The sequence below is a fragment of the Ascidiella aspersa genome, chromosome 3 (assembly GCF_963924565.1).
Source record: "Ascidiella aspersa chromosome 3, kaAscAspe10.2, whole genome shotgun sequence".
NCBI lineage: Eukaryota > Metazoa > Chordata > Ascidiacea > Phlebobranchia > Ascidiidae > Ascidiella > Ascidiella aspersa.
Genome location: NC_139449.1, coordinates 24,309,090 through 24,322,375, shown reverse-complemented (window position 1 = coordinate 24,322,375; position 13,286 = coordinate 24,309,090). Strand labels below are relative to the sequence as shown.

Genomic DNA, 13,286 nt, shown 5'->3' with positions numbered 1-13,286 from the left:
CCCTTTTTATTCTTATAAAACAAATTAATTTTTGTTATCTTACAATAACATACCATGCACATATCGGATTACGTAAATGTGGAATCAACTTTCTTGGTAAAGGGCCCTCACTGAATATAAGATCTATTTAACCTGAATTTTATGTCGTTAAAGCATAAATTATCGCGCGGATTTTGCTGAAACGCATATATATCATCAGTCATCACTTGCAAGTATTTTAGAGTTGGTCAATTTATCATAGTTTTCTTACACGATAATTTAAAAAGAAAAACAAACAACTGTTATTTGCTTTGTCAACTTTGTACTGCGTTCTAGTTGTTGCCGTTTCAAAAAATAGAAATCTATCTATAAACATCCTCTTTTATATTGTCAAACAAGTGCGCAAATTCCCGAGTACAAAATGTTAACAAACCGGGTGTTGATGAACCAATTTGTTTGTATCCCGCAGACTTTGAAAAGTTGCTTAAAATTAATTGGATATTTAGACTGGTTTATACAGGTACAAAGCACTTTCATACACAACGTGAAAACAACGAATGTGTATTTTGGGTTTGACTTAGGCCAAGAGCCTACATGTGGGATTCCAACACCGAGAACACACACACAACTGCTTTCTATTTAGCTTTGTGTTAAAGCGAAATATCACGCCTTAAAAACGGTTGGATAACCGCGACGAATGTCCGGGACAGACGGGTGCGTCTGCGCAGACTGTCCGGCGTCACGGCGACCGATTCGCCAGACAAAGCAGCAATTGCACAGAGGAAGCAGCCAGCGTAACGCAGCATGGGTTCAAAGTCAGGTTGTTCATGACCCGCTAACTCCCGTCTCTAGTGCGCCCCTTCTTCGACCCCACAAAAGCTAGTGTGTGGCATCTCGCGAAATGTTGCCCGGCTTTGCTGCGCATACCACACAGATATCAAGGGCGTCAACGGCATTGGGCCTATGCGAGTAGCTTCAAACATTTAGTGTAGTTTTCTGAAAAATAAACACGCTATGAAGCGAAAATTCTTGCTGAAAGCCGCGTATTGGCTACTTGGAAACTCAACGGGAAAACATGTTTTTAGCCCATGGGAGTAAAAAACTTTAAATCATGCCTAACACTACATTTTATTCAAACAAATCTTACTGTTTTACTAAGTTGCGTGCTGTAGTAAGAATATGCCGACTTGAAGCAGGTACACTTTCAACTAAGGCTTAAGTTGGCTGCCAATTATCGTGCGAACATTTTTTATTAAAATGAAGGTAAACTGCTTATATCTTAATTCATGCTTCAGTTTCTGGGAATTAAATTACTACTTAAAAAATATACCCAATAAAGGGAAAATATGCAACTTGACGTGTAACATTTTGGACTAGAAATCTATTTTTGGCTTAAAAGTTTTCGTATAACTTTATTCTTATGAAACATTTACGCCACCTAGTCTGCGTTTATAAACAGAGTCTGTGTCAAAAAAGGCTTACTGGTTTGCCTTAGTGGGGAAGTTAGTTTGTATGCCAAAACAAGATTCTGCATTACAAAGCCAGACGGCAATGGTCATTAGATCACACATACACCTGGTAACCGTTCAACTAACAAAATCTTACAAATGCAAACTTATTTATAACATTTATACAGCAAATCGTGGCAATTAAAATGGAATATAAGAGAAGGCAAGAAGGTAAAGAAAATTAAGAAAGTCCATCGTAAGACCTAATTAAAATATTCTCAGAAACTTTCACTGAAAATCCAATCAGTGTTATATATGGCATAAATCGCCGATAAAAAGTTGCAAAACGTTACGACAGCTTTGGAAAACGTTCTTACTGTTATCAAACATGTGAGTATGTTTCCTAAAAGAAAGAAAAGGGTGATACTTTTTTGGCGGCCGAAAATTGAAGCAAATAAAAAATTTAAACTAAAGAAAATCGTTTTATAATCAGTAAAGATCAAAGCAAAAGAGAAACCGAAATAAACGTAAAGGTGTAACAAATCTCAGTAACAGTTCAAATAATAATTTCCACCAATTTGCATTTGAAACAGCAAAAACAATCAGGAGTTTGATATTTACAAGAAACACAAGGCCGATGCCTTACATTTGCTCGGACGAGAAGGCGCGGTTAGATTCGCCTTTATTCGCGTTAATGTCGGCTTTTTCCGAGACGCGACGGCTGCGGCCAAGGTTGCGGAACGGACCGGTGATCTGCTTGAAAAGGATCACGGTGATGCTGACGCCGGCCGAGAAAATGAACACGAAGATAATCATCATGACGAGCAGGTTGTGCGTTGCATCGCGCATCGCCACCGAAGCGCCGATGAAGGCACCGTAGATGAGCACTACAACGCTCACGACCAGCACTTGTCGGGCGATCGAGGCCTCGCTCTGCGGTTCTTGCCGCTTGTCGCCAAGCAACGCCGAGTCCAGCTTGATTAGTGCGTAGATGTAGAGCCAGGAGACGAAGAGCATCATATACTCCTCAGCAGGGATGAAGAACATCTCGTACATGCGCCCGAAGCCTGTCTGGCCTGGCTCTTTGCCCTGCACCACGGTACCGCAGAGGGCTGTCACCGTTGCGAGGAAGATGGCCGGCGGCAAGACGCGGAAGTAGGGCGAGATCTTCTTCCAGAACGGCAGGCTGTAGATCTGCAAGCGGTGGAATGGTATTGACCAATTGGTCGGTTCTTCTGTAAACCCGGCAATGCGGCAATGACGCGATTAAATTTAATTACGCCAGCTGGTTGTGCGATAGGCACCTTTTAACACTGATAATTCTGGCTGGGTAAAAGTAAAAACTAGAGCAGGGATACTTAACTGGCGGACCGCTTTTCAGTGTTGAATCCGGACTCCCTCTGTCTCAGTATTTACTTAAAAATGCGATTTGACGAGTTTTCTCTTGGTAAACAATTGCTGTTGATCATTGAAAAATCTTTTGTAACGGACGTTACAGTATTCTCAGTTGAAGAGAAGGAAATGTGTAAATTGTACCGTATTACATTTTGTATGACTGTAAATTATTTTATGAGAGCTATGACGGATCTAAGCAAATTTTAAACTTTTGTAACCGGGCCTTTGCTAAAAATAGTTGAGTAGCCTTGTACTAGAGTATCGGCTGGGGGAAACATATTTTATGTTTTCTGCTTTATGTTATTAACTTTATAAGTTCACGTCCTATCGTTAATGTATACTCGTTCCGTGTACAGACGCCCTGGCACCGTCAGAACTTGCTGGAATCAATGACGTAGAAGGCAACAACACAAGGGTCAGGATTTTTGGTGATAATTTTTATTCTTGCGTTAATCTGCTATTAATGTGTTTTTAACCACAGTGTATAGCTTTAATGCCCTTATAGAATATCTTTAATGTCAATTCAATTGTATTTTCGCCAAAACAAAAATAACGCGAGACTTCCCCGGAAGTATTTTATAGTCGTTTGTTTAAAGATAACCGTTGTGTCCAGTATTTCAACTCAGTGTCAGATTTGGGTTAATATTTAAACTGCGCTCGCAAAAAGGTCACAAAAGTTCGTAAAGTCATTATATACAATCCAGTTTCCGCATCGAACTAACGTTAAACATTAACTATATATGTACCATAACTGTACACGATTCTTAATTGCTAAGGAGCAGGTGAAATTCAGCATTCTGTATTTTTAGGCAACACATACTGAACATGTTTTAGGTATTCTACCAGACTTCGCCCAGCTGGTCAACGCTCAAATAAACGTTCTGGATACTTCAGACTTTTTATACATTTATCGCGTGAGACAAATGTGTTTATTGAAAGTACACCTTATATCAGGGATGGCGAACCACTGACCCGCGGGTCACGAAGTGACCCACCACACATTTTTAGTAACCCACTTGTCTGTCTAGAAATACAGAAATGTTATCAATCATTATTAGGAAAGGATAATGTAAAAATTATTCGTTAGATAGCACGATATACTGTTTGAATGTGATGAGTAGGGCCTACATTAACTGTACTTCATCAAATGCGTGCAGTAAAGCAGACAACTAAAAGCATTTTATTTATCGCTGTAAAACGTAAAGGGTGGCGATCCTTTAAGAAAATTAAGAGCTCGCAGACTAAAAATTCTGAAAAACCATGCTGAAAACAGCTTTATGCTGAACTCCTGCAATCCCACAAAAAATACTGAAGCATTTGTTAACATTTTAGATTTTTTCTATTCGTAGAAATCCGAACTTTGGAAATCAAAAACCTTAAATTACTAACTCAAGGAAAAACACTTAAAACGATGCAGCATCAAAGTTTCGCGTAAATTAGCATATAATTAACTATATGACCCACTTGTGCATTTTTTATGGATTAAGTTCGTGTTTGTGACCCGCGCGATAAAAAGGTTCGCCATCCCTGCCTTATATAAATGCACCATTGTCAAGTTGTTAGCTTTAGATAAGATACTGCCATTAATTGCCAAAGTGACTTGAAAAGTTCCCGTTGTTTGATTTTCAGCTGATGTTTAACCACCCATGTAAACTTCTACACTCCAAATGGCGACTGGTACGGCTTTGGATCTCTAGCGTTAAACGAGCAATTAAAGCTTGGTTAGCATTACACTTGACCTTTTCAAGGCGCACCAGTGCAGCGCGTCAGACCGCCGGTAAACTATGTGTACAATGGAAACAATGCTCCTTTTTTATGTATTTTAAAACTCAAAATTTTAGTTAACTAGTTGAAGTGCCAAAGTACCCTTAAAAGCTTGATTGTGTCTTGTCTAAATTCGTTTTTGTAAAGAAAACTTTGTAAAAAAAAGTGGGGCGTTGACCAAATCGCTTAAGGCTCATGATTCTCGTCGAAAAATTGAGTTTCACCACGGGCACTGAGTTTAATGCTTACCTGAGTAAAAAAGAAGATAAGCCCAAAACCGAATCCGAATATGGGCCAAGTGCTCGACCCCCCGGCCACGTCGGGGTCACCAGTCTGTACCGCCACCATGGTGCCGTGTATCACAACCCAAGACTCGGTCACCAGTCTCCAGTACCTAAAAATGTGAGCAGTAATCTCTGTGTGTATACAAAACACCGCCACGTGCAATCAGCGAGCCACGATGTGCTGACCGACACAGGGTTCTAAGTTACATTTTTAAAATACTATTAACTGGGTGTTTGGAAATCAAACGGTAAGCCAACACTTTCATAGTTATCGGAAGTGTTACAACAAACTACAGGGCACGGTTCGTCTAACTTTTAGGCAGTACTAAAATATGTTTTTATCTTAACCGTAAACAATAAACGAAAAACTCCCATTAGTAAACTCTTTATTAGAACATTTAATGTGTACCTGTTGAGGTGCATGTCGGTGTAAATGAGGCTTCCCTGAAGCATAACGATTGCAGTGTGAAAGAAACCCGTCGTGTGACCCCATGTGTTTTCCATCGGGTGATACCAGAACGTGTAGATGGAGGCCCAAGAAAACGCTATTCCGTGATATCTTTATCAAATGGAAATTGAACCGTGAAAAAAGCGGGGTTAATTGAATCTGTGCAATCCCAAAAAATCGCGCCAGCATTCGCAGTACACTGTGGGACATACATTTGTGCAGCACCCATGTTTGCCTCTTGGGCTGTTATCTGCAGACTTGCAAACTTTTTACCCTTGAAGCTTGGTCGACGATTATAATTTAATAGGAACATATTGAAAAATTAGACCATAAAAACAGAACGTGGGTCGTGGGTGCGCTATTGTGCAAACAAACTGTTCAAAAAAACAACCTTAGATAAAAAAGTGTTAAAAAATATCTGTTACATAAGCACACTATACCATAAATCTTCCCGGCCCGAACGTAAATAAATACCTTGTTTGAACAAGTGAACATGAGACCTGTTTTGTCATTGCGGAGAGCTGATTTTACAATCCAAATTTAAACAATTCCGCCGTTTAAAAATCAATTTATATTGCATAACGGACGAACTGACCAAATGTTAAGGTATACACAGGAGTGTTTCTTCGATCGTTGGTTATAAATATAGTGAAATTTAAGCATAGAATAAATTTTACGTCGCACCAGAATACCAACTTTCGTTTTAAAATCTTTGTCATACTTGATTTGCAAAAACACTGTAAGTTGTTTACTAATTTAAATATATTATTACAACCCATTCGTTCGGTTTGTAAAATATGGCCCACTTATTTTTATCAGTCTTTTTAAATTTTGCTTACTAAACCATGACTACAATGTTACCGCTTTAAAAAAGTCGGAATAATTGTGACACCTAAAAAAACGCTAACATACAAATAGCGTTATATGACACCAAACTACAAGAATATCGAACAAAGTTAATGGCTCATAAAGTACAATACATTACTGCACATACTTCCTTATCAGTTCAATCGGTTGCAGGTTTAATCGCAAGTATTTTGCCACCACGTCATCCGACTTAGGGTTGGGCCACATGAACATAACTCCTCTGTCCTTATACTCCATGAGCAAAATGAAGCATATCATCATGATCACGGAGGCCTGTGAGCGAAATGATGGCGTGATGATAGGTTTGTTTCATGCAATCCCCAAGTACGCGTATGTTAAAGTCTAAATTTTCGTGCCAAGCGAACAAAACCGTAAAAAAACAATGACCAACTTTGGGAAGCAAACATTGAATGTCTGGCGCACTTGACAGTTGACAGTATAAGTTCAAAAGTTCAAAAACGTTGCCAAGAATGCGTATAAAATTACACAGCCGGTTTGGGCAAAGGTGCCAACGTCATATTCACCTATGAGGGTATTCGGATTGAAAAAAATCGGCTTTACTAAATATACAATGAAAATGACTTAAGTAACTAAAATTTGTTGAATTACCTTTGCTCGTAAGAATGAAAAAAACTCATCTCACCTTTTTTTACCAAAGCATCTCACCTTTTTTTACCAAGCTTAAAGGTACAGACCATATATAAACTTACACAATGTTTAAACTCTGTTGAGACCCAGCATGATAATGAAAATATTTTGTTAAGTGAGAAAACGTAAACACAATCAGCTACGACAGTTGTTATCACACTGTTTTCTTGCGACGCCTTAGGAAAAGTTTGTTGGACTTGCGACGCACCCAGCGATGGTTATTTTACTCTAGTTTTCAGAAAATCATTATAAGTTGCTGGAGATTTTTTTATTTTTAATTCACATATCAGGGATTACTTATATTTATAGGCATTTTATTGCTGCAATTGAGTTTAGATAAGAAACACAATCATTGTACGAACCCTTACAAAATTAAAACGATGCCTGCTGCACAGCTTGAGAACCTCTGAGTTACAGCATAATCAGTTAACCTTAAGAATATCACAGCCAATACAGAAGTAGGTATAGTTGTAAATGTTTCGAATAACTCTTTATTTATGTTCAACACAGTCTATGGTCTTGTCTGGAATGTGTTGAAAATCAAGAAAGAGTAATTCGTTCAAAATGATACCTACTTCTGAATGGGCTTTGATATTCTTTTTACGTCTTACTACAGCATCCAACGATTATGCTCCAAACTGACGTAATCAAACGAAATAAGAGAAAACGACGAATAAACCTGTGATGACGAGATGGCCACATCCTGAGCAGTTCCGTCATACGTCCAATGCGTCTGAACCAGGTGTAGAACGTGGAAAATGGCATTGACTCCAAGCAAAGCCCAGTTGTACCACCGCAGTTTATTTCTAAAGAAGATATAATAGTGTCAACAATAGTTGGAAAGTAACATTAACAAACCATTTGCCTTTAAACGTTTTAATAATAAGCATAATAAATTGAAGTATACAGTAATTGGTCGTATTTTACCTATTTCTTTTCTAGGATGTATAACAACACAGCCACAGTCGTAATTTAGTTGTTCATCATTTCAAAATGGAATGCAACACAGATGGATTGAAAGCCATTAGCTGGGGACATTTTTGCAGTAGTTTTATAAAGACGTTCGCCAAAAACCTGAAAATGCCGGCCTCGCATAATTAAATTTGCGTGATGCGGTGCAAACATAACATAAAGCGAAGGCGCCTCGGCCGTGACCGCTACAGCATTTAGCGTGTTTGGGGGGGACACACTTAACGGCATTAAGCGGAGGGCCAAACAAAAAACGACAGGATTGAGCGACGAGTGACAAGATGGTAAAGCAACAACATTGGACCCAAGCAGGTGTAAAGCGGCAGTTGACTTCAATAGGTAAAATACTGGATAAGGGCAAAACTTAGCAGAAAACATGTTGATGGGTTTAGTTTGATCGCACATTCTGCGCGTTGGCTCTTTGGTTTTAAGAGTATAAGTATCCCAAAAAATCATTTTTTAAGCTATTAAAATACTATCTAAACTCCTTAATAAATATTTTTGACCAATTTGAAATTCAGGGATAAATAAGAATGTGGCTGAAAAAAAAAGCGAAAAAAAGAAGTAAATAAATTAACAAATACTGATACGTAAGATAACTATAAAAATAAATCCTTATCCTGTGTACCTCGGTGTGAGGCAAGTCATTATTTATTACGGTACAAAACACAACAAACGATTGCTGACATGGTTGTTAATGTAACATCGCGTTTTTTGTCGAAACTGTAACGAATACTTCACACGATCATCACGCGTAAAAAAATGAACTAAATTGGCAAATTGCACTGGCGAATAATGGGAATTAGGGCCTAACATTGAACGTGACATAGGCTTGTGGATTAGCGTTAAATGAGGCTTTAACGTCGCATTTGCAAAAATTGGGCATTAAACGAACAAAATGTTTGCGTAAACGGCTGCTATTTGCACGGAACAACGCATTTTTCAACATGAGCGGCACCCCGCACCCCGAAATTGTTCCTATTTCGGTAAAAACTTGCGTCAAAACTGTTAAACATCGTGCAGCACAATTGAAACGGTTGTTTCACTAATAAGGAAGCGAATATTCCGCGGTTAAATGTTGATGCATTGCCGTGACTAAAACGTGATGTGGCCCAATGCAGGTGCATCGAGGCATTTTTAATGTACAATTTCATCGAAAATTCTAGAGTTATACCGAATATCGGCCGTCATGGTGCTCTTACTGACATATCGGTATCGGTAATTTCGGGCCGATATTTATAAAGTGCTATCGGTCGATCACTAGAAAAGTCTCTGAATTAACGGATTTGTAACGTTGAGATTTTACGCGGATTAAAGCGAGTGTATCTGATGCAGCAGTGATTGATTTTAGCGGATGGTGACGCTTATACGCGGCGTTATTTTGGAAAGGACGGCCGGCACGAATTTAATTTCACAGCTGCATGTGGAGCAACTTGTGAGTGATCGCGGCGCTTCGTCATTTTTTAAAGACGCGGTTCGATTGCCAAATGAGAAACAGGCTGTTGTTAACAGACCGTAATTTTCCTTACATAAGATAAGAAAAGTCTTACCATTTAGTTCAAATTGTCTGTTTTTACGTTTATAAAAATAAAATCTCATCGTAGCGGTAACAAAATTGCATAATTGATAACAAAGCACAATAAGCTGTCTAAATAATTAATACTGCCGTATGTTAGTTGATACGGTCCCTTTTTAATTACTTGTATTTTCGCTTGCCCTTCTTGCGAAAGGTGGTGACCAGCTGGGCGCTGTAGATAAGGGCCCAGATGAAAATCTGGTGGGCGCAGTAAAAGATCCACACGATTGCTTGCGTGAGGGCGGTTACCTCTGCCGGCGGCAACTTCCAGTAATACCAGGTGGCAGTGCACTCATTCGAATCCCTACCTGAAAGCACAAAGAATGATCGTAGTTTCGGTTCTTAATTTGCAATAACATCTATTGGAAAAACTGAAATACGTCACCAAGATACGTCATAACCAGACGTCACGGATTTACTTTCAAACCTGACGTCACAGTGCATCAGGACATTAACAAAAACTAAACAAAGGTCATTTTGTTCTACCGGTGTAATAAAAGATTTGTCGAAATCCGTGTAAGACCAAACGGGTGTCTTGAATATTTCTGCAAAATTTAGTTGTTAGCAAAACACCAATAATTCTTACCTGGAATCGTTTCGTTGCAACCAAACGGTTCCTCTAGGAATCGTTCCTCCGATGTGTTAACGCCTTTGTGATAGTAACCAGAAAGCGCGTACCAGTTCTCAGCAATACCTTTCAAAAAAACAAAACAGTTTTGCACAAATCACAACACAGCCGAACATAACTTAACACATGATCCAAGCAAAACCACGAACGTCGTAAATGTTCTATTTGAATAAGAAGCTTAGTAAAACTGACGATGCTGTTTGCGTAACTGTATAGTATTCTGCTCGTGTGGAGTAAAGTTATTTTGGGTCTTTTTTACAACCTTTGTGAATTTACTTGGATCTTGCGATATGGAAATAAGACCAACTAGAATTGGTCTTATTTCCATCTAGAATTGCCGGAACAGGCTTAGATCCAGATATTACCAAAAAAATAATAATCATATTATTATTTCATTAACTTAAGACATGTCTGTGTATTTAGTTAAGTGTGTGCACGTTAAAACTTTAATTATAATTATACCCTTTAAAATAAAATCTGGCTTCGATCTAATCTCCGGGGCGGGCTTTCGACCATTTTAATAAGTAAAACCATTGGGTTGAAAACCCAAAACGGTACGATTTAAATAGACAGGGCTTTCAATCGATTTCAAAATCACGTCAGGCGAATATACACATTTCTATTCTTTTTTAAATGTAGACGATTGTTATAAAATTACAGCACGGATTTAGAACATGGTGTTTTTGTTTAATTTCTGGAGAGAAGTAAAGCTTTTAAAGAAAAACGAAAATCAAATACAAGAGATTTGAAATTATTATTTGGCGTATTGCACATTTTTGCCAATCTGAAGGTTATTATTCGTATAACGATATAAAATGTACTATGGCCAATACTCACTAACTCACCCCATGCCCACATGGCTCCAATCCACACGATGATAAATATCATTGAAATCACCCACGCCACTACATCTTGCGTGAAGTAGGCTGCAAAACCTGATAACAAATTCTATTTAGTAAAAAGTTAGCAAAACGAATTTTTTAACTTGGAACAATTTTTGGATTATTAGGGAGGAGTATTCTAAAAATAAAGAATGGAAAACATTTATCCAAGCTTACAAATTATTGTTAATGGTGGAGATGTCCCATTTAACATGTATCTTTTTTTTAAGTTAATAGAGATTGCCTGAACGAATATCTAAACAGGGATGCGAGTTCTAAATTTATCGGAATAGCTTCTAAATCTGTAGGGAAAGGATATATATATTACGTTTGCGAGTCACCCTCTGGCATCGGCCGTTTAGGTGTCAACGTTTTGCGCCCAAGTTTGAACGATGCCTTTGTGGTGCCGCTGTTTTGGCACCGGATTGTTTGCCCATGTTTGGGGTTAGGGACGTGTAATAAACAGATTAAAATTTTTACCTGAGAGTGATGAAACAAGGTTTGAGTTGGCCTTATTCTGGCCATTTATGTCTTATTTTGACGGGTTAGGTATTATTTCGATTTAAATATTATTCGAACTATTAGACATTAGTCCTATTTTGGTCTTCTTCCGAACTGTGTTATTTTCAAACGTTGACGTTAATGTTGTTCCAATTTCAGTTTTATGACTGGTTCCACTATAGTGTGACTATATTAACATACTGAATATGGAATATGGATATTTTTGCGCAGCTTGATTCAGATAAACCGAGCGTGTTTCTAGGGATACAGTTGTTAAATCGGTTAATTACAAATCGCAGATCTAAATTATTAACGTAAATCGACCCATGTTGAAGAAAATGTTAGCCTGTAGTCTACAGTCCATTATGGGCGCCCGACAAAAAAGACCGGTTCGCACTTTACATTAGGCCTGTCGGTTAAATACATACCTTTGTTTTGAGGTAAACACCAAAACACTCCTAAATGCGATTACCTTTAAAAGTTTAAAAATTATACTTGAGCCAAACCAAAGTACAAAAGAAAGAGCATAATTCATTATAGGCGTGGAGAGGCAAACCACGGCAGTAGCCCAATCGGTATCTAGTAGGGTTATACAAACATTCGCATAAAAACACATTTTTCTGCTTTTAGGGATACGCTAAAATAAACATGCATGAAGTGGCACAATGTACAACAATGTATTTCAGTATGGATTGATTAAATCATAGAAAATATTTTTGTAAACATTTTGACACAACGTTGATAATGCCTTAATAAGGCCTACACAACAAGAATTAAAAGTATGAATAATCTGTCATTAAACACATTAGTTTCGCTGATCTACTGAAATATTAACCTTTTTTTGGTTTTCCGGACTGAATTTCTTCTGATTCTATGGTCTCCGAGGTTTCCGAACTGGGAAAAGAATTATCAACAGCAACCATTTTAGAAATCTCCTAATTATATCGTATTATTATAACTTTTAGAAACTTTTGAATCTACTTAAATATAAACAGCACTAAAGGGGCAAATGAACAGATGGTGCCTTGAAAATCACTGTCTACGCTCTATTGAAAAAAACGCCTTACGAGCAAATTACTTTTCACTGATAGTGATTGGCTCTATACTTTATGCTGAAAGGCGATAGAAAAACTGCTTGTCAGTGAGCAGTTTAAAAAACTCGTTGTGTGGTCAATACGTAATATTTTAATACGTGGTATAGCGAGAGATATGTCATATTCAAAGACGTTCTGAAGTGTTTTAGGTTACTTTTGTCTATGTTACTTGTTAACGGGGATTTGGCTATCTTAATTGGGATTTTACTTGAATGGGGTTTAAATTATAAACTGACAGTATTAAAGTCACCATTTTAGTGAAATACAAACCTGTCCGGTAGAGACGCTTTTGGTAAATCTGATGACATTACAATCCTGCAAACTCAACATGCACCTTTAGAAGAAATTACAAAAGCAAAGCCCTACGCTGAGTGTAATGTTTTAAACAAGCTTATGTTACAGCTGACTTTTTGAAAGGCTTTTTGCCATTCTGTATAGTTCAAACATCGACTGTTACGTAACATACAGTCCCAATGTTTGCCAGCTTATATTACAAGAGAAGAAAAGGTTGGTAAAGTAAGTCATGTGTAAATAGCGCTTCACAGTCACACCACGCAAGTTTTGAAAAACGCCTCTTCAAACATTGCCCTAATGAACATTATATGTTTATACCCTCAAACGCGCAAAATAGATGAAATTCGAACGTTCAAGGGATGTTGAACCAAAATTTTGTTTACCTTTAGTAAGTATACTAACCATATAAACCAGTTATTAAATCATTATTTGTTACAAAACTTTAATAGCTGAGTTCAATCGCAAATGATTGCTGAAATTCGTGCAATGATCTGGTATCAGCACTGATAA

General features: G+C 37.9%; 1 protein-coding gene across 1 annotated transcript; it reads right to left on the bottom strand.

Annotated features, from left to right (window-relative positions):
• Nucleotides 1-1,579: 1,579 nt before the first annotated feature.
• On the bottom strand, nucleotides 1,580-12,920 carry LOC146161047 (uncharacterized). The gene is made up of 10 exons (XM_083383754.1): nucleotides 12,753-12,920; nucleotides 12,224-12,282; nucleotides 10,852-10,941; nucleotides 9,965-10,072; nucleotides 9,503-9,686; nucleotides 7,513-7,639; nucleotides 6,313-6,458; nucleotides 5,280-5,429; nucleotides 4,836-4,980; nucleotides 1,580-2,621 (listed from the first exon to the last, which is right to left on the bottom strand). The coding sequence occupies exons 1-10, from the start codon at nucleotides 12,788-12,790 to the stop codon at nucleotides 2,070-2,072; spliced, it is 1,599 nt and encodes a 532-aa protein (XP_083239880.1). The 5' UTR covers nucleotides 12,791-12,920; the 3' UTR covers nucleotides 1,580-2,069.
• Nucleotides 12,921-13,286: the final 366 nt, after the last annotated feature.

Coding starts and splice junctions, on each gene's coding strand:
- LOC146161047 (XM_083383754.1), bottom strand. CDS start 12,790: ATGTCATCAGATTTACCAAAAGCGTCTCTACCGGACAG. Junction 5,430..6,312: donor CCGATTGAACTGATAAGGAA/GTATGTGCAGTA, acceptor CATTTGATAAAG/ATATCACGGAATAGCGTTTT. Junction 4,981..5,279: donor ACCGACATGCACCTCAACAG/GTACACATTAAA, acceptor TCACATTTTTAG/GTACTGGAGACTGGTGACCG.